Raw genomic sequence first — 22,415 nt, 5'->3', positions numbered from 1 at the left:
GTTGCTTAATTAAAAAAAAAAAAAAAAACACTTACATTATATATGAACACATATACAAATATAGACACAAGTTAGCTTAATTTATAAATAATGACGGTAAAACACGAAAACAAAAAAACAACAACAACACAGAACAACGAAGCACAACACAACAGACCACAACACCGAGCGATGTTGGCATTCACTTTGTGTTACCTGGCACGAAACATCTCAAATGGATAACATCATCATCTGCACTGTTAATATCTGGTTGGTGGTTACTGTCGTTGTTAATAAAATGATCTTCTTGGTTGACGTTACAATTAGATTGTGATGGACTTATTCTTAGGTATGAGCCGTTTGTTAGTATGGTAGTAGTCGCGGTTGTGCTATTATAAATGTTAGTTAGTGGCAGATCTAGTTCATTATTACAGTCTGCCAGGTATGATTCGACAGTTGTTGGCGCACTTTCGTCGGTGCGATTTGAGTCGGAACTCAATTGATCTGAGAAAAGAATATCGTTAAGGAAGTTAAATTTACAATCACTGAGTGATTTTATAAGGGAGTCATCAGTTTCATCATCTATAACATCATCTATAGGGAGAGGTGGAGGCGGTGTGCTTAATATGAGTGTATGCTCGGGGAGAACAGATTGCGTATGATATTCGTAGTCAAAATCTGTTTCAAATGAGTCAATAGAGCGCAGATACTTTTGCATGACCTCTGATTGACGCCGCTGCTTTTCGAGCGCAGCCAAGAGTCTTTTATCTCTTATAAAAGTTTTGCTCAGTGAGGCCAGGTGCGTGGCATATCGCAGTGAACAGTCTTCATCGCTCGATGTTGTGTCGACTACATGTGACTGTCTGCAAAGCCGCTTTGTCATGGGTCTAAATAAACTTAAGGAGTCAGCGAAGGCTATACCGCATATGTCTGAGTTATTGTTAGGACCTAAAGATCTTGCTTGGGCAAAGCCTTCATCTCTATTTCCACTTGAAACAATATCTTCATTCGACATTCCTTCTATAAAACCGGTAGAACAGCTTTGACCAGTAATTGTAGCTTCAGAGGTAAAAGTGTGCGACTGCAAAGTTGATGAATCGAAACCAGAAATACAATTTTCTATTTCTACAGTGGCCGATATGTTTTCATAATTTTGATCAGCTAAATTGTGAGCCTCGTTAGGTGCTTCTGAAGAAAGTAAATTAGCCACTTCTTTTGATGATTCTGCTTCCACGCATTTTGTAGTATTTAGAATCACAGTCGTGGGCTCTTTACTCGGTGTTGTAGGCAGAGTTTGTGTTTCAAGATCTAGTAGTTTTTGTGATTCGGCGATCTTTTTTAGTGCATCCGGCGTTCCAGCGTCTGTTTGAGATGCAGTCTGAGTTTCCGGGTTCAATGTTGTATGCGGAGTTTCACAAAAGACGTTTAGTGGTATTCTTGTTTCAACAGCAGCTAGGGACGATGACTCTGATATACATTCGCTGGGATTCTGCAAAAGGATTGTATTCGGTAATATGCGCTCAACGAGAACTGACATTGTTTCTGTTTCATCAGTGCACTTTAATTCTATATTAGCCGATGTTACTCGCGTGTTGACTGATAATTTATCTTCTTCAATAGTTCGAAGGAAACATTGTGATACAGATTGTTTGTGACCATCTAAAATCATTACATCTGTTTTTGTATCCACATTGACAAGCGGTATTGACTTCAATGCGTCAGCCTCTTTTCCTTGCAAAGGTGCCACGGGCACTTGTATTTCATCTGAGGCTATGTCTACTTGGACGACCAGTTCTGGTTCCACCTCGTCGATCAACAATGGTTTTGGTTCTGAAGTAACCCCATGGAGAACTGAATCTGAGGCTGTGTCCACATTGCTTATTTGAACTGGCTGTACTTCACCAGTCGACATAGGTTCGAGTTCCTTGGGAATGTCGTGAAGAATTGAATATGAGATTGTGCCCTCATTGACTACCGTGGGATCTTCTTGAGCGATTGTTCCTGGCAGTATCTCCATATTAACGAATACCTCTGTCTCTATTTCACCAGTATACGGAGATTCAAGTTCTCGAATAATTCTTTCTGTCGGTGGTTCCACATTGACGACCGACACTGGCTCCTCTTTGGCAAATTGAATAAGTTTCGATTCGGTGGAAACCTCTCCTGCATTTATCATGGATAATGGTTCAATTTCGTGGGTCTGTGAAAACCGTATCTCAGTTGGAATATTTTGAATCATTCTATCTGGCTTTCTGTCTTCGCCGACGACGGGCTGTACTCCAGGTGTCAGCATTTGAAGAATGTTATCTGTTATTTGGTTCTCAGTGTGAATTGAAACTGATTCTATTTCGTTGGTCTTCAAACATCCTGATCCCTCGACGTAGCTTTCATTGATTGTTTCTGACTGTATTTCCTCACTAATGTTTTGTATGGGCTTCACTAAGGCGGTCTGCATTGCGTCTGAATTCGTGAGAATATCTTGAAATATTGTCGTCGCTAAACTCTCTTCGGCGACTGAAACTGTATCAATTTTTGCGGACGGCGTTGCTTTTGGCTCCGTGTCAATCTCTTGTGGGTATTCTGACTGTACTGGTTCATCGGATAGTAGTGACTTTGATTCCGTTGTAAGATTTTGAATGGATTTGTATGATGTAAATTCCGCATCGGTAACTTTGTCGATATCCGGTGGATATTCAGCTGCAGTAACGATGGGCTTTGGTTCTATTTCTTCAGCTTGTGGTGGCTTTAATTCCGACATTTTATATATTTTATCTGACATTAGATTTTCAGTAAGGATAGGCGCTGAGCCCATGGCTTTGCTTTGAATTAAGTTTGACTGCATATTTTCACTGATATCCTGCACTGGCTTTACTTCGTCGATTGTTGTTGTTGTAACGGTCTCCACAGCCTCTGATTTCATATAATTCTCTTCACGAATTGTATCACAAGATATGCCTTCATTGATCACTGGTCCTACTTCTACTTCACAGGTTGGCATAGGTTGCAAATCTGCAGAAAGTTGTTCAACGATGAGTGATGTTGATTCTGAAGCAAGCGCTTGAAACATGGTTGTTGAGAGTAAATCTGCCCTGATTTCGGACAATGCTTCCACTTGGGCAGCCAGCTCGGTTTCTGTTCCCGGAGGATTCTCGTGACAGGTTGTTACTGGCGGTATTTTCGCCTTAAGAATTATTACTGAATCGTTTTCGTCGGCCCGTGATAATGTTGACTCCACGATATCGTGAATGATTGTTGTTGACGGTTCGTACGGTGTAACGATCGGAGTTAGTTCTACTAGGTTGGTCTGCGATGGTTGTGATTTTATGGTATTGGTTTGCGTGAATGTTTTTGAATTTATTTCTGCACTGATTTCTTGATCTGTGTTCACTTCAGATTTCGTTGAATCCATCTCGAAATCTTGACGAATGGGATTAACGACCGATACGATACTTTCTTCATTGATCTGCCTTGGCACTGATCCCGAGTCAAGGAGTGAATCTGAAGGCAAGTCTGAATCGCAAATTTTTACTAGCTCTAATTTATTAATCTGCAATGTTTCTGATTCTGCGGAAATCTCTTCTTTAATTATGTTTAGTGGTATTTCCACATTCATAACTAAAATCGTCTCTATTTCGTCTATCTGAGTTTGTTTTAATTCCGCGGGAAGCTCTTGAATAATTGGCGCGGAGATGATGTCCGCCTCGGCGCCTGGCACTGGCTCCACTTCATGCGGTTGAGGCAGTTTTTCTTGGCTCAGTATCTCAACTGACACTGGTTCTACTTCTTCCAGTCGCGGCGACTCTGATTCAGTAAAAATCTCTCGAGTGACTGTTTTGGGTGGTAATTTCACATTGGCTCGTGACACTAGCTCTGCTTCTCCCTTTGAAGAAGATCTAAATTCGGTGAGAATATCTTGAACGTTTGTTTGTACCAGTAATTCCGCATCGATGATCGCAGACAGCATTGCTTTTGGCTCTGGTAATACTGGAACGAATGGTTTTGGTAATTTGTCCGTAGGGACGATGGACGTTGTCTCTATTTCATGGATATGTGGTGGCTTTGGCTCCATGGGAATTTCCTGAATAATCGGGTTTGACGGTAACGTTTGCAGGTGAAGAATATTAGCTGAAGCTAGTTCCTCAATGGCGCTTGACGGCGTCTCTTCCTCGTCTACTAGTGAAAGCGCTGGCCCCATGGCATTAATTTGACTGATGTCTGAATGTGTTTCCTCGCCAATCTCTCGCGCTATCATCAACTCGACCGTATTTATTGGCTCTGATTTTATGACATTCTCTTCAAAAATTTTATCATTTGTCGCTGGTACTTCCGCAAAAATTTCCTCCGATATGGCTTTTGGCGGTATATCTGCACCTACGATTGATAGTGTTTCTACTCTCTCTGATTCAGTTGGAAGATTTTGAAAGACAGCAACTAGCTCTACTTTGTCGGTCTGTGATGGTGTTGCCTCCGTTGTAACTTCCGAATTTGTGACTGGTTCTTGATTTAGTTCATCCACCCATGTCGGCTCTAATCCAGTTAAAATCTCTTGAATTATTGTTTTTGGCGGTATTTCCTCATTGCAGAATGGCACTGCCTCTAATTCGTCACCAGGTACAGGTTTAATTTCTGTGAGAACCTCTTGGCCACTTGTTTCTATCGCTAATTCGGCAGTGACCACTGCCACCGTCTCCGCTTGCGCGCTTAGCACTGCTTTTGATTTCATCACAATCTCTTGTGCCTGTGTGTCTGTCTCAACTTCTGTGTTGGCGAATTGTTCAGTCCCTCGCATGTCTGCCTGTGAAGGCTCTGATTCAGTTGGAAGATTTTGAGCGACTGTAACTGGCTCTACTTTGTCGGTCTGTGATGGTGTTGCCTCCGTTGTAACTTCCGAATTTGTGACTGGTTCTTGATTTGTTTCGTCCATCCGCGTCGGCTCTAATCCAGTAAAAATCTCTTGAGTTATTGTTTTTGGCGGTATTTCCTCATTGCAGAATGGCACTGCCTCTAATTCGTCATCAGGTACAGGTTTAACTTCCGCGAGAACCTCTTGGCCACCTGTTTCTATCGCTAATTCGGCAGTGACCACTGCCACCGTGCCCGCTTGCGCGGTTAACACTGCTTTTGATTTCATCAAAATCTCTTGTGGCTGTACGTCTGTCTCAACTTCTGCGTTAGCGAGATGTTCTGTCGCTCGCACGTCTGCCTCTGAAGGCTCTAATTCTGTTGGAAGATTTTGAGCGACTGCAACTGGCTCTACTTTGTCGGTCTGTGATGGTGTTGAATATTTTGTAACTTCCGAATTTGTAACTGGTTCTTGATTTGTTTCGTCCATCCGCGTCGACTCTGATCCAGTAAAAATCTCTTGAATTATTGTTTTTTCCTCATTACAGAATGCCTCTAATTCGTCAGCAGGTATAGGTTTAATTTCCGTGAGAACCTCTTGGCCGCTTGTTTCTATCGCTAATTCGGCAGTGCCCACTGCCACCGTGTCCGCTTGCGTGGTTAGCACTGCTTCTGATGTCATCACAATCTCTTGTGCCTGTGTGTCTGTCTCAACTTCTGCGTTGGCGAGTTGTTCAGTCCCTCGCATGTCTGCCTGTGAAGGCTCTGATTCAGTTGGAAGATTTTGAGCGACTGCGACAGGCGCTACTTTGTCGGTCTGTGGTGGTGTTGAGTATGTTGTAACTTCCGAATTTGTGACTGGTTCTTGATTTGTTTCGTCCATCCGCGTCGGCTCTAATCCAGTAAAAATCTCTTGAATTATTGTTTTCTCCTCATTACAGAATGGCACTGCCTCTGATTCTATCGCTAATTCGGCAGTGCCCACTGCCACCGTGTCCGCTTGCGTGGTTAGCACTGCTTCTGATGTCATCACAATCTCTTGTGCCTGTGTGTCTGTCTCAACTTCTGCGTTGGCGAGTTGTTCAGTCCCTCGCATGTCTGCCTGTGAAGGCTCTGATTCAGTTGGAAGATTTTGAGCGACTGCGACAGGCGCTACTTTGTCGGTCTGTGGTGGTGTTGAGTATGTTGTAACTTCCGAATTTGTGACTGGTTCTTGATTTGTTTCGTCCATCCGCGTCGGCTCTAATCCAGTAAAAATCTCTTGAATTATTGTTTTCTCCTCATTACAGAATGGCACTGCCTCTGATTCTATCGCTAATTCGGCAGTGCCCACTGCCACCGTGTCCGATTGCGTGGTTAGCACTGCTTCTGATGTCATCACAATCTCTTGTGCCTGTGTGTCTGTCTCAACTTCTGCGTTGGCGAGATGTTCTGCCGCGCGCATGTCTGCCTGTGAATGCTCTGGTTCAGGTGGAAGATTTTCAGGGACTGCAACTGGCTCTACTTTGTCGGTATGTGATGGTGTTGACGCCGTTGTAACTTCCGAATTTTTGATTGGTTCTTGATTTGTCTCGTGCATCTGCGTCTGCTCTGATCCAGTAAAAATCTCTTGGATTATTGTTTTTGGCGGTATTTCCGCATTGCAGATTGGCACTGCCTCTAATTCGTCAGCAGGTACAAGTTTAATTTCCGCGAGAACCTCTTGGCCACTTGTTTCTATCGCTAATTCCGCAGTGAGCACTGCTACCGTGTCCGCTTGCGCGGTTAGCACTGCTTTTGATTTCATCACAATATCTTGTGCCTGTGTGTCTGTCTCAACTTCTTCGGTGGCGAGATGCTCTGTGGCTCGCATGTCTGCCCTTGAAGGCTCTGATTCTACGTTGCCGGTCTGTGATTGTTTTGACTCCTTTGTAATTTCTCGAACCAATGCTTTTGGCAATTCGTCGATAGGGACGACTGGCACTGTTTCTATTTCTCCGGTATGTGGGAGCTTTAATTCCATCAGAGTGGCTTCAATAATTGGGTTTGATTGTACCGTTGGCGGTTGAGGGATTTTAGCTGATGTAGATTCCTTAGTGACGACTGAAGGTGTACTTTCTGGTCCCATTGAAATACTTCGAATGTTGTCTGACTGTATTTTCCCATTGATCTCTCTCATTAAATTTATTTCGACCGTCTCTATCGGCTCCGACTTCATGGAGTCAGAGATTAGTGCTAAGGGTTCCACTGCGTCGATACGCAACTGTAATGATTCCGTTAAAATCTTTTCTGTGGATTTATTTGGCAACATATCTTCAGCGAAAACAGCCACTGATGCCACTTCGTTGATCAACGGAGGTATTAATTCTGGGGCAACTTCTTGAATAATTATTTCTGACAGTATTTCTTTACTGACGTCGGACACTGACTTAATTTCAACGACAGGGACTGGAGCACTAGTACTGGAAACTTCTTGAGCAATTGTTTTTGACAGTATGTCTGTACTGACGTCAGGCAATGGTTCCTCTTCGGCGGCAGGGACTGTTTCTGATTCCGGGGTATTCTCATGAATGGCTGGAGATAAAGGAGTTCCTTGTTTGTTGGCTGGCACTAACTCTTCTTTGTCGGCCTGTGAGACTTTTAACTCTGTTGGAAACTCTTGAATGACTGATTTTAGCATTTCGTCCGTAAGGATAATCAGAGTGGTTTCTTCTTTGGTGGGTTGTAGTGGCTTTGATTCCGCGGGAGTCTTTTCAATATTTTGTATTGGGGGTATTTCTACTTTGCTTTTCAAATTCGAATTTATTTTAGGCGTTGGAATATGAAAGATATTATCTGACGTCATTTCCTCACTGATCCCCTGAGCTGGTTTCACTTCAACCGTGTCCATGCGTTCATCGACGTTTTCATCGACAACTGGTACTGGTTCAACTTCACCGATCTTCATCGGTCCTGATTCCGAAGAAATTTCTTCCAGAAATGTGTTTAGGGGGTTTTCTGCGCCGATAAGCACTGCGCCCACTTCTTTGATTTGCGGTGTTGATGCCAACGCAACCTCTTGAGCAATTGTTTTAGACATTATTTCTATACTCATCTCGGACAGAACCTCCACTTCGTCAGCAGAGGCTATTTCTGATTCCGGGGAAATTTTTGGAATGTCTGGAGATGACGCTACTTCCGCTTTGTTAACTGAAACGGATACTCGTTCGTCGTCCAGCGGTGGTTTAGACTCCATTGAAACTTTGTGAACTAGCGATATTGGTTTTACTTCGTTAATGGGCGGTGGCTTTTCTTCCGTGGAAATCTGGTGAATAATTGCATTAGGCGGCATTTTTGCAATTATGTCCAAAAACTCCTTTATTTCATTGACTGGAATTTGAAGGCTTTTGTCTGACTCTAACTCCTCTGGGCCAACTGTGTCTGGTTCTTCATCGTATGTCTGTGGACGTTCTGTTTCCCTGGCACTATTTTGAGTAGATATTTCTGACTTTATTTCTGCGCTGATGTCTGGCTCTGTGCCCATTTCGAGGGTCTGGTGTGATTTTGCTTTCGAAGAATTTAGATGTTGGACTTTACAGGGTTTTGATTCTTTAGGGATCTCTTGAATAATTTCCTTAGGGGGTTCGCACTCATCGACGACAGACTCTTGCGCTGGTTTGATAGGTGGAGGTAGTTCCACTTGCGAGCGAATTGCTTGGCGCATGGAATCTGCATTTGAAAGCAAATCCACGGCCGATACGGTATCTTCTTCATTGTTCGGCATTGGTGCAGTTTTTGAATCAACAAGTGGATCTGACGCCATGTCTGAATTGATAATTTTCACTAAGTCTAATTCATCAATATTCAATGTTTCGGACTCTCCGGATATCTCCTGAATAATTGCGTGCGATGGCATTCCCTCAATAACTACTGGAAGCGGCTCGACTTCGTCTGTATGCCATAGTTCTGGTTGAGCAGGAAGCTCTTGAATGCTTGGTTCGGACTGTATGCCCGACTCAGGGAGTGAGGCATAGAATAGTTTTCCTTCGCTCAGTATCTCTTGAGCAATCGGGTTTGGTGGTACTTCTAAATTATTGACTGGTTTTTTCTCTATGTCATCTCTCCGTGGCGGCTCTGATTCAGTACAAATTTCTTGAATTATTGTTTTCGGTGGTGTTTTGACATTGCAGAATTGCACTTGATCTGCTTCGCCACTAGGTACAGGTTTCATTTCCGTGAGAATCTCTTGAGCGCCTGTTTCTATCGGCAATTCAGCAGAGACGACTGCCACCGTGTCCACTTCCGCGGATAGCATTGTGTTTGGTTTCAGGTGTGTTTCTGACTCAACTTCTGCATTGGCGAATAGCTTTGACATTTGTTTGTCGATAGGTGGTGGTAATGATTCCGTTGGAAGATTTTGAAGTATATTGTATGAATTTAAGTCCGCATCGGCGGCTGAAACTGGCTCTACTTTATCTGTCTGAGATGGTGTTGACTCCGTTCCAACTTCTTGAACGATTGGTTTTGGCGACTTGCCCATAGGGACGATCGGCACAGTCAGTGGTAGATTTGATTCCATGACGATTGGCAGCGCGTGTCCTTCGTCTGTCAGTGAACATTCTGATCTCATGGAAATGATTTGATTGGTGACCGACTGTGTTTCCTCATTGATCTCTCGCACTGAAATCAGTTCAACTGTTTCCATTGGCTTCGATTTCATGAAGTTCTTTTGAGAAATTTTATCAAACGGTAAGTCTTCATGTGTCAGTGGTACTGGCTCTTTTTCATCGATCTGCAACGGTTCCAATTCCGTAACAATCTGTTCGGCGGTTCCAAGTATTTCTGCAGCGACTACAGGCATTGCTTCTCCTTCGTTGACCTGCGGAGATGTTGATACTAAGAGCGCTTCCTGAGAAATTGTTTTGGTCAGTATTTCTGCACTGATGTCAGACACTGGCTTCACTGGTATGGTTGGTTTTGGCTCCGTGAGAATTTTATGAATTATTGGTTGAGGTGTTATTTTTTCACTGATATATAAATCCTCCTCCATTTCAGTGGGGTTTTTATCTGACTGTAATTTTTCTTCGACGACTGGGCTCGGTTTTTCATCGTCTGTCCGTGAACGTTCTGTTTCCATGTATTTATTTTGTGTGGATTTCGATGACTTTATTTCTGCACTAATCTCGGACATTGTATCCTCTTCGACGGTGTGGTGTGGTTCTGAGTTCTTCGCATTCACCTGAAGGACTTTATCTGTAGATATGTCGTCATTGATGACTGGCACTGGCTTTGGTTCCTTCAGGATCTCTTGAATAATTTTCTCTTGAGTTGGTTCGTTAGGTTGAGGTAATTCCAGTTGTGTGCAAGTCTTTTGGAATATGTTATCTGACTTTGTGTGCGCTTCAACGTCCGATACGGTATCTCCTTCATTATTTTGACTTGGTGCGGATTCCAAGGGAATTAGTGAACCTGACGGCATATCTGAATTGGCTGGAACTGGCGCCTCTTCATCTGTCGGCGATAGTTCTTTTTCCACAGGAGGCTGATGAAGGTTTGGGTCGGACAGTATGCGCACCTCAGCGAGTGGCACTGGCTCTAATCCAGTTGACGATGTTAGGCTTTTTTCTAGGGATATCATTTCGGTGATAGGTTTTGGAAGTTTTGCGGAATTAGTGGCTGGCACTGGTTCTATTTCGACTATCCCCGGTAGCTCTGATTTATTCAAACATTTTTCAATTACGGTTTTGGGCGGTGTGTCCATATTGACGGACGGCACCAGATCTGAATCCTCACTAAATAGAGATGTAATTTCCGTGAAGCCCTCTTCGACGCTTGGTTTTGTCGGATATTCCACACTGACGACTGTCACATTTGCAGACTTCAATGACTCTGACGCTTGTTCATCGGCCTGCGGTGTCTGTGATTCCGAGAGAATATTTTGAAGAATTTCTCGCGGGGCTGTTGATTCCGTTGCAACTTCCTGCGCGACTATTTTTGTCGATACGTTTGGAATTGTTTCTACTTCGTAAGTATTTGATGGACTTATTTCTGTGGAAATTTCCTCAATAATCTCTTTGGGTATTTGAAAGATTTTATCTGACGAAAGTTCTTCATTGACGATATCACACTCTTGCTTTATTGCGAACATTCCCATTGGCTCCGATTTCATAGAGTCCTCTTGAAAATTGTTATGATTTACTGGTACTAGCTCTACTTCGTAGATTTGCGTATTTTCTGATTCCGTAAAATTCTTTTCCTTTATTGCTTTTGGCGGAAAATTTTCAAGGTAAACTGGTCCGGCCTCTACTTTGTTGGTCTCGATACTTTCGTTGAGTACTACCGTCGATTTTTCATCAGTTGTTGTTATAGGTTGTGATTCCGTAGGGACTTTTTGAATTTTTTGCTCAGACGTTTTGACCTCGTCGATGACTGATACTTGTTCTAGCTCGTTGGGTTGATATAGCTCCAACACCGCATCGGGTAATTCTTGAACAGATGGTTCGGGCAGTATGTCCGGCTCAGCAAGTGGTACTGACTCTACGTTTATTGTCAGTGGCAGTTTCTCTTCGGATAAATTTCGAGCGATTTTTTTTGATGTAATTTCAGAATCAGTGACTGGGACTGGAATTACTTCGTCGACCTGGTCAATTTTGGTTAGTATTTCTTCATTAACAACTGGTACTGGGCGTACTTCGGTAAATTGCAATTTTTTTGATTCCGAATTCATGACAGTCTCTCTCGTCTCGTCTGGTTCGATAGGTATATCTTGAGTGGTATAATATGGCGAGATGATTTCACTGATGTCTGGAACTACCTCCACATCAGTGCCCAGTAAAGGTTTTGACTCTTTGGCAAACGGGATGGTATCTGACGATATATCCGTACCTACAGATGTTACTGTCTCTGTGCCTTGAGTCTGTATTGCTGCTAAGGGTGCCTCAGTATTCAATGCATACTTTATTTCGACACCCTCAGAAACACAGCTGTCTTTTTTAGATTCAGTACAAATTTCCGGCTGAGATGTTTCGATGGTCTGATGGATTCCATCTACCCGCGTTGCGGTAAAATTAATCGAAGCTTCCGCTACCAAATCAGGCTTAGGATTGGAACTGGTTTCAAGTAACGAAAGTTGAGAAGAGCCTTCTTTTTGTCCATCGGTCTTGTTAATCTGTAAAATTTCTAACGGGTTTGTTGTAGGTGTTTGGGAATTTCCTTTGGCTTGAACATTTTGTGCTATATCTTGTGCAATCATTAGTGATGTGTCTACTAAATCCGTCGCTTTTTCTATACCAACAATTTCTGGACTTTCTGCTGCAACGGAAGTTATCACCATTTCGGTCACATAAGCTGAGTCTAATTGACCTGCCTTGAAAACCTCTACGTTCTCTGCTTTTATTTCTAAAGGGTGCGGTATTTGTAAAGAGGCGGTGCCTTCCACAATCGAGTCAGCATCGCCTATTGTCGTGTTTCTTTCTAAATCCGGAACCATCTTCTCCACCTGCCCATCTTGTAGAGCTACCACTGCTTCGTGCATCTGAAGTGTTGCAGAGGCCATCGATTTGTTCACTATATTGTCGAACTCAAGGTTTTCTTGTTTATGTATTACCGTAACTACTCCTGATCTTAAATGCTGGACTTCTGCTGACAGTTCTGTTTCACAGTTCTGTGGTGTTTTTGAAGTTACTAGCTCTTCTGATATAACGGTTACAGAAGACTTATCGTCAATGTTTAAGGGTTCTTTAAATAGTTCTTCTTCTTTCTGTTTAGGGTTATCGTTTTGTGTGGGTTTTAAAGAAATCGCTCCTTCCATCACTGCTTTGGTATCTATATCAATTATTTTGATGGGATTAGCTGGGACTGTTTCACCGACTGCAGTTTCCGAATCGACAAGCTCTTGCTTTCCGACGACTGAGGCTGTATCTGTAGATTCGGCATTCATTTTCGGCGTTAACTCGCTTTCTAAAGACCGAGAGGGTTCAGATAGTTTGAGAGCATTTACAGCTAGTTGTGATAGCAATGTGGTGGTCGGTTTCTCAGCTGTTGGTAATAATTCTGGCGATTTTGGATCTGCTTCAATTTCTTGATGCACGCTATCAATTGGTCGCGGTTCCGCTACCGCCATGGCCTTTAACTTATATGCCTCATCATCCGCTGTAAGTAGTTGCAGGACCTGCTTTCGAGGCTCTTCTATAACAATATTGTGGACGAGTTCGGATTTGTTTAGAAGCGGCTTCGTGGCTGTCGTTGGTGTTTCACTTGCTTTAACGATGTTTACATTCACAGACTTATTTTCGTCAGTATCAGGTTTATTATTTTCTGCTAGGATTATAACTTTCCTTTCTTCTTCTTCATCTATGATATCTAGAGAATGATGTCCCATTTCAGGCGTGCGCGCTTTTATTTCAGCCAAAGCCAAATCACTTAACTCCCTCAGAGAGCTCAATTCGGCAGCTGTCAGAATTGGTGGCTGCTCTGAAGCAGGCACAGCCAACATGGGACTTAAAGTCATAGCTGCAAGAATTTCAATGACGGATGGACCCTGGCTGATTGGTCGAGGCTCGTGCTCTGAGGAGGGGGTTGGTTCAAAAGTTTCGACTGTACTAAATCCGGTACAGCCTTCTTCGTATTGAATGTCTTCACTTGATTCAGAAGGAGCTGTAAACACAAACGACGTACTGAGTGTCGTCAGACAAAGATCATGCAAAGTATCTTGCAATAGAGACTTCCGGAAAGGGTAAATGGCGTTATGAAATTACCTGATATACTACATGCGAGTATATTTGTTTAGCGGTTTAGCATAAATTGCTGAATTCAAGCTTACATACATATGTACATACATAGATAATGCGTAGGTATGAAGTTCATAGTATTTACACTACAGCTGCTGTGTTTATGTGAACGACCATGTGGGGGGTAAAATGTATTTATTTACTTATGTAGGTAATATATATGTATGTATTAGAATCAATAGGATATTGGTGGAATGTATGCCGATGACCTAATTTGGATTCAATTTCCGCTTACCTGGTGATGGATTTTGTTTCCGCTCGATTTCTGAATAACCTAACATAGTTTCCTGAGCTGAGCTGTTGGCAATACTGGGATTAAGGGCTTCCACTTTAGACGCTGCTTCCAGAACGTGTTCGTTTCTTGTTTCGGTATACTTTGGCTCATTGAGTGTTGAGTGTGATTTATTCGAAATCATGCTGGCTGTTTCAATCAATTCATCTAAAACCACTTTCGTATTCTGGCCACCAATCAAATGCTTATTCAGTATGCGGTCGTTAAGTGGATCTATCTTGGCACAAATTATTTTCGATGACGAGTCATCTGTATCAGAGCCCATTTCGGAGAGGTCACTAATTTCATCGGTGGTCTTATCGCCGATTTGAGCACGTACATCGTCTTTTGGTGCAGGCACTAACATTCCGACACTTCCAGTAATGGAGGCCGTTAACGATGATCGCTTTTTCTTAAAAAGCCAGTTATCCTCCCAAGTACCCTCAGCAAGTATGCTTGAAGATATAGAGGCATGATCTACTGAAAAGAAAATACTTTAAATGAGTGCGTTTTGCATTTCTATGCCCTCAGTTACCACCATCATCCTCCGATTCAGTAACTGCCGCTGATAGATCAGGTAGCGGCACAGTGTGGACGGCGATGTAATCGCTTAAAACTGATTCGCGGCCAGGAACTGAAATTAGATAAGTCAATGTCGTTGCATTATTTACTAGAATGACGTAAGCTTAGTTTTCTACCTTTGTTGATCTGAAAAATTAGGTAAAAAAGATACAATTAAAATTTGACGCCTATAAAGTTAAATAAAATCTTACTTTTGGTGATTTTTCGGTATCAGTGTAGCTAAAATCGCTTCTTGGTTCCACTGAACTTCCGGAGGAAGTACTTTGATTTTCCACATTAAAGTTCGAGTCAATGTTGCAAGAGCTGAGGTCAGGCGTGCTTTCTGAAAATTGTCGAATATTGCCTTCCTTGTCAGCGATCTGCAATAAGAATCCAAACAGTAGTAGTAAAAGAAGGAAAGCTGTTAAGCCAACATTAGTCTCAGTAAGCTTCATCGAGTTCATTCACGTTTGACACTGGCCTTGAATTTGTAAATGCACATATGTACAAAGTACCCGTCAAATCTTGTGCGTTTGAAAATTTTACAGCAAACTATTTAAGCCGCTTAAATAATCACGTTAACCGCAGCCGTACGTACGTGTCAATATAGCTTTAATGTGAAAATCCATACATTCGTTAGAAGCTTTGGTTGCCTAGGTTGGTAGAAATACGTTACACGACGTGACGTCATGAGTGTTTTAAAAAATTTCGCACAGCACAAAGTGGCAAAATACGACTTTTGTGCTATGGCCGAAAAGCGGTCACTGCGGAAAATTTTCCCAAAGTGAGACAAGAAAATCGTTGCTTCGGCTGTGGTACCACATAAATACAGCTGCATTTATAAAAATCAATACTGCTGCAATAGCAATTTGGATCTTTGGTTTTTGAAGCCCAGATAGCGCTAGACTACTCAAGTAGAAACTGGCTTAAAATGTATATAAATATTATACAAATTTTAGTGAATGCAGTGACTGGTCTCCAATTAATTGCTCGTCGTGATGCAAAAAAACTTTTTAGTTCTGTGATTTATCACGTATTACGTAAGGGCTTACACTTAAGTCCGCCTCATTGGCATTCGGATCCATTTTCGTTCGAAATTCACTGATGGGGCACCGTAGATAAAATTATTTTAGCTTTCAAATCGATATCAAAACCCTGCAAAATGGTTAAGATCTACGACTGAAAACCAAGTTTTCCAATTTTATTCAATTAAATAGGACACAAAATCAAATCACTGGTAACTTTGATTAACCGCTGCAGTTAGGCTATTTGACGTCTGCACAGTTGAAAAATTACTGATCGACTAAATGACCAGTGCTGGCATTCTAATTTCGAACACGAAGACTTAAGCTGTTTCTGTGGCAAATGCACTCGTAATTTGCAGCGGAAGGAAGCCCAAAAAGTGCTCATTGAAATGTGGAAATTTGTAAAAGAAATTGTTCCAAAACACACTTTAAGTGACGACAACATTCGAACTGGGCCTATTTTTATATATATTTATGTACGTATGTATGTGGACGTATGAATTAATGGTAATTGCCGCATCGCGACGTTGAGACGAATGTTTAGCCGGAAAAGATTTGAATGAGGGCTCTGGTTTTTTTTTATCGCGCCGGAGATTTGTGCCTAATAATTATAAGCCTATTGCAAAAGTCCTTATCTGTGGCGACCGGCAATTCTAACTCCATTTTTGCTATTTTTGGTTTTGTCGATTACATAAATTAAACTATTAAAAATAAATCCGTGCTTACACTCTTAATAGATGGAAATTGTTATCACGTTTCGCAACAATCTAAAACCTACTTGAAGACTACCAATAATGGATTGCCCGTAGTGGTATATACTTCACTGAAAATAAAACTGCACTTTTCACCAAAGGGTCATTTCATGTAAAAGAAGAAAACGACATTTAAAATGACTTCATTTATTAACCTGCTGAAAAATTAAAAAAAAAATAATAAGAAGTTGTAATTTTTGTCTACGGAAACTTTTATTTCATGCATAATTACTTTACAGCAGTCACGAAGAGATGTCCCACCAGTCACAAGTTTAAATGGAGTAAAATGTACCACCAGACACAATGGAATGTCCCAAAAGTGAATTGGAGTTATCATTTATGTACATATATACCTAACTTCATTGATATGTACATATGTAAATAGATACATATCTATGTAGATATCGCACATTAGCTGCAAGAGTGTCATAATCAAAAATAAATAAAACAGTTGAGTTAAGTATACAGAAATTACCGCTACTTGTTTTCTATGTCGCACAAACATTTCATAACTGTACCGATTATCAGTAGAGAGGCCGTTTTTAAATCGATTGAATCGAAGATCGATTAATCGAGCACTTCCGATTCGATTTTTTGTCGATTTTTTAGTTCCGATTCGATCCGTGAATCGATTCAAAAAATTCGAGAATCGACATTCGATTTTCCCTCAGAAAACCTATAAAATTTTGAAGAAATTCGAATTGTAGCTGGTACAATAACATAATGTGGCTGGATGTGTCAAGCCTTCTTTCTAACTTGAGAGAGCAAAGACCAAAGAATTCAATGACCTGCCTCTCTTTCTCCTCCGTCTAAAGGGCTCCTCAAAGAAGCCTCTTGGAAATAACTCTATATAAAATTATGGCTAATACTACAACGAAAGCCCAAAAAATCGGAATTCCAAACTTTATGAAAATTTTCATAAAAATTTTGCACTCCTTAATTAGTCGTTTTAGAAAAAAATTTGAGTACGTATGCAGTTTTGCAGCAACACTTTTCTAAAAAGCGTAAATATAGAGTTAGCGAAAACAAAAAAAAAAAACTGTAAAGCGTCCGTATTGCAAAAAATCCACATATTATACACTTTTTAGAATAATGGGTTAATTTTTTCTCATTTTTGATAAAAACAAATAAAAAAAATTTATGCATTTCTTTAAGTAGGGTTAATTATGAATTTCCACTAAGCGATAAATGACAAAAATTTTAATGACAATGTTGGGTAGTACGTTCATAAAAAATAGCCATTAGTGCGATTCATGAAACATCGCAAAGTGTCATTTTTGGTGGAATTGTATGAACGATCTATCTCGCAGCTCCGGATTGCAAATGTAATTTTTTTCAAAATGCTGCACATAAGTGCAAAACAAACGTTTTCACCATTACATACATTGGCATACGTTTTTTGTTATTTATGGCGATTTCGTTTCTACAAAAACTTTTTTTCTTTTCAGGAACTCTAGAACTATTCAAAAGCTACTCAGACAATTTTTTTATTTGCCTTTTCGCCGCATGTCGCATGTCGCATGCTGCGTGAATCTAGGATACAAAATTTTTGAACCATTTTCTTTTTTGTCAAAATATCCAGAACTTTTTTTTTCCTTTTCACGAACTCTAGAACTATTGAAACCTACTCAGAACAGCTTTCTTTGTCTTTTTGCCTCATACCGTATGATAACTTCACAGACATAGCTACCACTCTGCAGGGTCTGGGTTTAACCCGGCTCAACCCAACAGCAAAAATTAAAAAAAAAAAAAACGTTTAAAACAGCCTCTCATAAAAATACGATCGCCGTCGGAGTGGGCGTAAAACTTTAGATCCCTCCCCTTTGTGTGACAACATCAAGGCGCACGTCACAAATGGGAGGAGAAGCTCGGCCAAAAACTAACGTATGTGTAAGCGCCAATCTATTATTATTATTATTAAGAGATGCACTTTTAAACTATTCATACATTTGTATGTTCTTTACGTTTCTATACAAACTATATAAGTTTTAAGGCCGTTAACTTATCCATTATTGATTTAACTATATGTACTTTAAAATAGATAAGTTGACCGATCTTAATGTGTTTGATGGGTTACACAAAAAGTTTTTTGGTTGAATAAAATATTAATTTTTTCCAGAGTTTATTTTTTTTCAATACCATTATTTATTAAAAAAGGTTTGCATGGATACTCATATATGTAGTATACACTGAACCAAAAGTTCATCTCTGGATCAAAGAAAACCTTTCCTTACTTTAAGGTCGAAAATTCTTCCGAATGAGTAAAAAATTCTCCCGAACGAGTAATTTTTCTTTGGAATGTGTAAAAACGTAAACGAAAATATGGAACCGTGGATGTAATCTATCAGTTTGAAGAAATTTTGGGCATGAAAAGAGGATAAAAGTTCTTTAGTGCTATTTCGTTCCCATTTTTCTTCATTTTGATTGCTGTTTTTCTTAAATTAAGACACATTTTTTTTGAGTGTATGTAGGTAAAAAAGTTTAGCTACCATTTTTAGCCACAAAGAATTTCTTTTAGATCTTTTTAGCCTTTTTTTTAACAGGAATTTGGCTACCACTAAAAATGATTCGAGGCAACACTGATACATACATACACATGTATACCGCTACTTTCCAATTATGAGAATCACTCACCTTATTTAACACAGCTGTTGCTAGCAAATCCTGATAAATCTTTGGCTCGAAGTAATGCTCAGTTCGATGTTGATGAGGAAAGTGTGCATTTCCATTACCCAATGGCAAGGATTTCGTTACACCATTCGAACGCGTATCCATGTTGAGGGCTACCTCTGATACGCTACCATTATTAAGCGGTGGCATACGCAACGTTTCAGCAATGATTGATTCAATCATTTGACGCAGGCGCATTTGTGAAATTTCCGAAAATTCGGATGGCATACTGACATTATTGGGATTATGGTTACTTTCGCTGTTATTTAAAATCGCCGCAGATTGAGGAGTTGCATTACTATTTATGATGCTAGGAAGGTCTGAAATTTAAGGACATACGTTATTATTAATTTTAACTAGGTTATATTTCAATGTAAAAGTTTCAATTCAATAAGAGAATACACAGAGAGCATGCTTTACGTATTAGCAAAAACTAAAAAAAAAAATATTTGTATACAATACAATAGATATGTACAAATACGTTTCATACGGTCATGCAAGCAATCGTAAAGCGTCTAACACACGGCGTATGAGCAACTTTTACAGCTGTGCTATGCAAGACAATGAGTACCCATGCATATGCATACATTCATATGTATATTAGGGATGTTAATTTTTCAGCTTTTTGTGATCCCGGAATTTTCGGGATGTCAATATCACACTCCCGGAATCCCGGGATTTAGATATTCATTACTTTTCAACAACTTTAATCGAAAAAATTGCTTCTATATTGTTTGAGAAGCTCTCCTACCATACAATAAATAATAAGTAAATGGGTTTGAATCCCACTTTTTTGTTTAAAATGGCGTTTTCATTTTTTCTCTATCTGACGTCAGAATTTATTTTAAAGGGCTATGTAATTTCAAAGATATGATAAATTATTTAAAAATTTTAATGCAATATAGAATAAAAATATGGGTACCAAATGCAAGAGGAAATTTCTTTAGAATAAAAAAAAATAATAATAATTCACAAGGATGAATAGGTAATTTTTTAATCTGATAAAGTTAGAAGCACGAAATTCGAGAATGTTATCGAGTCCTTAACATATAATTTTTTCAGGAACAAATATTGCGAAATTTCAAGGATAAAATTTTAAGAGAAGATTTTCAATACTTACCAGTTCTTCTGCACCAAAAACTTCAATCTGTTTAAATTCTATAGGATTTGCTCTTTAATTTGATACCCATACTTCTTGTCTAAGCACATTTCTCTGAATTTTTTAACTAATTTTTGAGTTACTGACGTCAGAGTGAAAAATTAAAAACGCAATTTTACTAAATATATACTATTTATAATGAGTTAGACATTTATGAAAAATATTAATAATTAAATAAAATAAGAAATATAGCCAATACTGGTCAAGAAAAGGATTTTCTATTATTGCCATCAGTGCAAATTACAAATCCCGATAAACCCGGGATTATTTGCCAAGAATTCCGGGATTTTTTGGCCCTTAAAAAGGCCATATATATATATTGTTGATTTAATTTTTGTGTTTACAATATACATAAGTACTTAAATGTATGACGGTATTACTTTACCTAGTTTCACCTCAATAATGTAGACAATGTAAAATACAATTAACGCAAAGACGGCATAGGCGCCTGTAATTAGACCCAATGCAAAATCCATTTTACTGCCTTCTCTCTCTCACATATGTATACTCGTCGTAGGGTCAAGCATTTGCACTATTTCTACTATGATTTGTATTCCAAATGTTTATTTGTGTTTATTTTAGCTTTGCACAGGTGTACATATGTATATAAAATTGAGCTTCTGCTCGCATTTGCGCGTGCGCGGTCTTTTCGTGTTTTTTTTTATTTATTTATTCTGCCGTTCGTCGTGCGTATACATACAGACATACTTATTCATGTAACATATTAACGCTTAGGTCAAATTGTATTTGATTGGTTATTAAATAATCTTTTAACTTTGCCATTGCTTTCGCTTTCAATCTCAAAACCAAGTTATACTAAAATACGAATACATACAGCACCAACTGTATAAACAAACTTCAGCAATCATCTAAGTTAAGAAGTAAAATTATTGCATTTTCAGTAATCATTCGTTGAATTTTATTTTCCACTGCGTTCGCAAACATATGTACATACATTCATATATTTAATATTTAAGGAAGATGTTGCTCATTAAAATGTTTAACAAATGTAAAGTTTTATGGTTGTTGTCTGCCAATTGACGCTTGCTTGCTAGGCTGCGTGCTGCTAATAATATTCGTAGCCGCATTCCCCCAATTACAATTTGCAAACATTAAGTAATTTGTTATGTGAGTGTGTATGACATTATCAAATGCAAAAACAAGAAACTCAATATTTACAGCAACGTCGAACTTCGATAAGTAGTTGAATGATGCAAAATTGAACAACATCTACAACTTTTTACGAATTAAACAGCTCACCAATTGGCCAAATGCTTATAAATATTTACGGCTTGGAGCGTTCGTATTTTTTGATAAGACAGCTCATACTAACAGCTAGTTACGCAAAAATCTGGATAAAGATGTTTTTCACACTTAGAGGCGAATGCTTGTCTTTGGGTTCCTTGAACTTTACTGTGGGCATCAAGTTGATGCCATCAATCCAATCCGTTCTGGCTTCAATTACAAAACTGAGGCAGCTTGGAAAGGTAATGAAATGACGGTGATTTTTAATTTTAAAAATTACGATCCAATTTCTTAAATTTATTTTGACCAAACCATATTCAAAAAAAAATACTAAATAATTCTTTCCGATAACATTTTTTCTGAGAGGGAGTCTCAAACCACGAAAAAGGAAAAACGTAAAATGATGTTTCGGTCGAGTCCGAATGCAAATGAATTACTCAAGGATGTAGGCCTGATATAGCGGCTTTTCAAATTTTCGGGCTTTGGCACTTTTTGATCACGTGTACATGTCGTACACCTAGATCTAAAGTGCGATCAACTGCAAAAAAAAAATTGTGGCCTTCTTTGTGCATAAATCAACTCATAGGACTTGCACTCAATTAATGGTAATATATTTTTTTTATGATTATATACATTAACTAAAATACTACTGTTATCTTTTTTTTGCATTAATTGCGTTGAATCTATACGACGATCCACAAGCAGTTAAAGTTGCCTCTCTTAATTTTGAGTTAGCTCACTTTAGATGTAGGTGTGCGATATGTATAATAATAAGAAAATGTATAATAGATTGGCGCTTAGACAATATGTTAGTGCTTGGTCGAACTTCTCCTCGATTTGGGGCGTGCGCCTTAATGTTGTCACACAAAGGACGCCGACTGCGAACGGCGATTGTATTGTTATGAGAATGAGACTCGGAGGTTTGCAATTACCTGAGAGGGGCGTCCCCACTATTAGCAAAAAAACGTTTTTTTTTTTACGTAGAATACGTCTTACCTTAAGGTATGGGGGCTATGTTCAAATGTTGTAGTTGTAATTTTTAGAGCTTCACAAAAACGCTTATTGCACGAGAACTAATAAAGCGATTTCAAAGAAAAGTGTGGCGTTTCAAAGATAAAATTCCAAACCTGTCGACAGATTCATTTTTGTAAATAACCAATTCGG

The 22,415-nt window shown here is 39.6% G+C and overlaps 1 protein-coding gene across 1 annotated transcript in view; it reads right to left on the bottom strand.

Moving 5' to 3' along the window:
* Positions 1-22,415, bottom strand: part of LOC108362899 (Myosin-7a binding protein) — a 92,013-nt gene that overhangs the window by 9,093 nt on the left and 60,505 nt on the right. The window contains exons 7-13 of the mRNA XM_017616051.1: positions 18,812-19,167; positions 14,613-14,780; positions 14,538-14,547; positions 14,378-14,473; positions 13,804-14,316; positions 6,479-13,434; positions 196-6,121 (exon numbers count right to left, since the gene is read on the bottom strand). Of these exons, the coding sequence (XP_017471540.1) occupies positions 196-6,121; positions 6,479-13,434; positions 13,804-14,316; positions 14,378-14,473; positions 14,538-14,547; positions 14,613-14,780; positions 18,812-19,167 (14,025 nt within the window). The remainder of the gene's footprint in view (positions 1-195; positions 6,122-6,478; positions 13,435-13,803; positions 14,317-14,377; positions 14,474-14,537; positions 14,548-14,612; positions 14,781-18,811; positions 19,168-22,415) is intronic.

This window comes from Rhagoletis zephyria, unplaced genomic scaffold (genome assembly GCF_001687245.7).
Source record: "Rhagoletis zephyria isolate East Lansing unplaced genomic scaffold, Rhagoletis_zephyria_1.1 Rzeph_scaffold_01136, whole genome shotgun sequence".
Taxonomy (NCBI): Eukaryota; Metazoa; Arthropoda; class Insecta; order Diptera; family Tephritidae; genus Rhagoletis; species Rhagoletis zephyria.
This window is presented reverse-complemented; position numbering and strand designations above follow the sequence as displayed.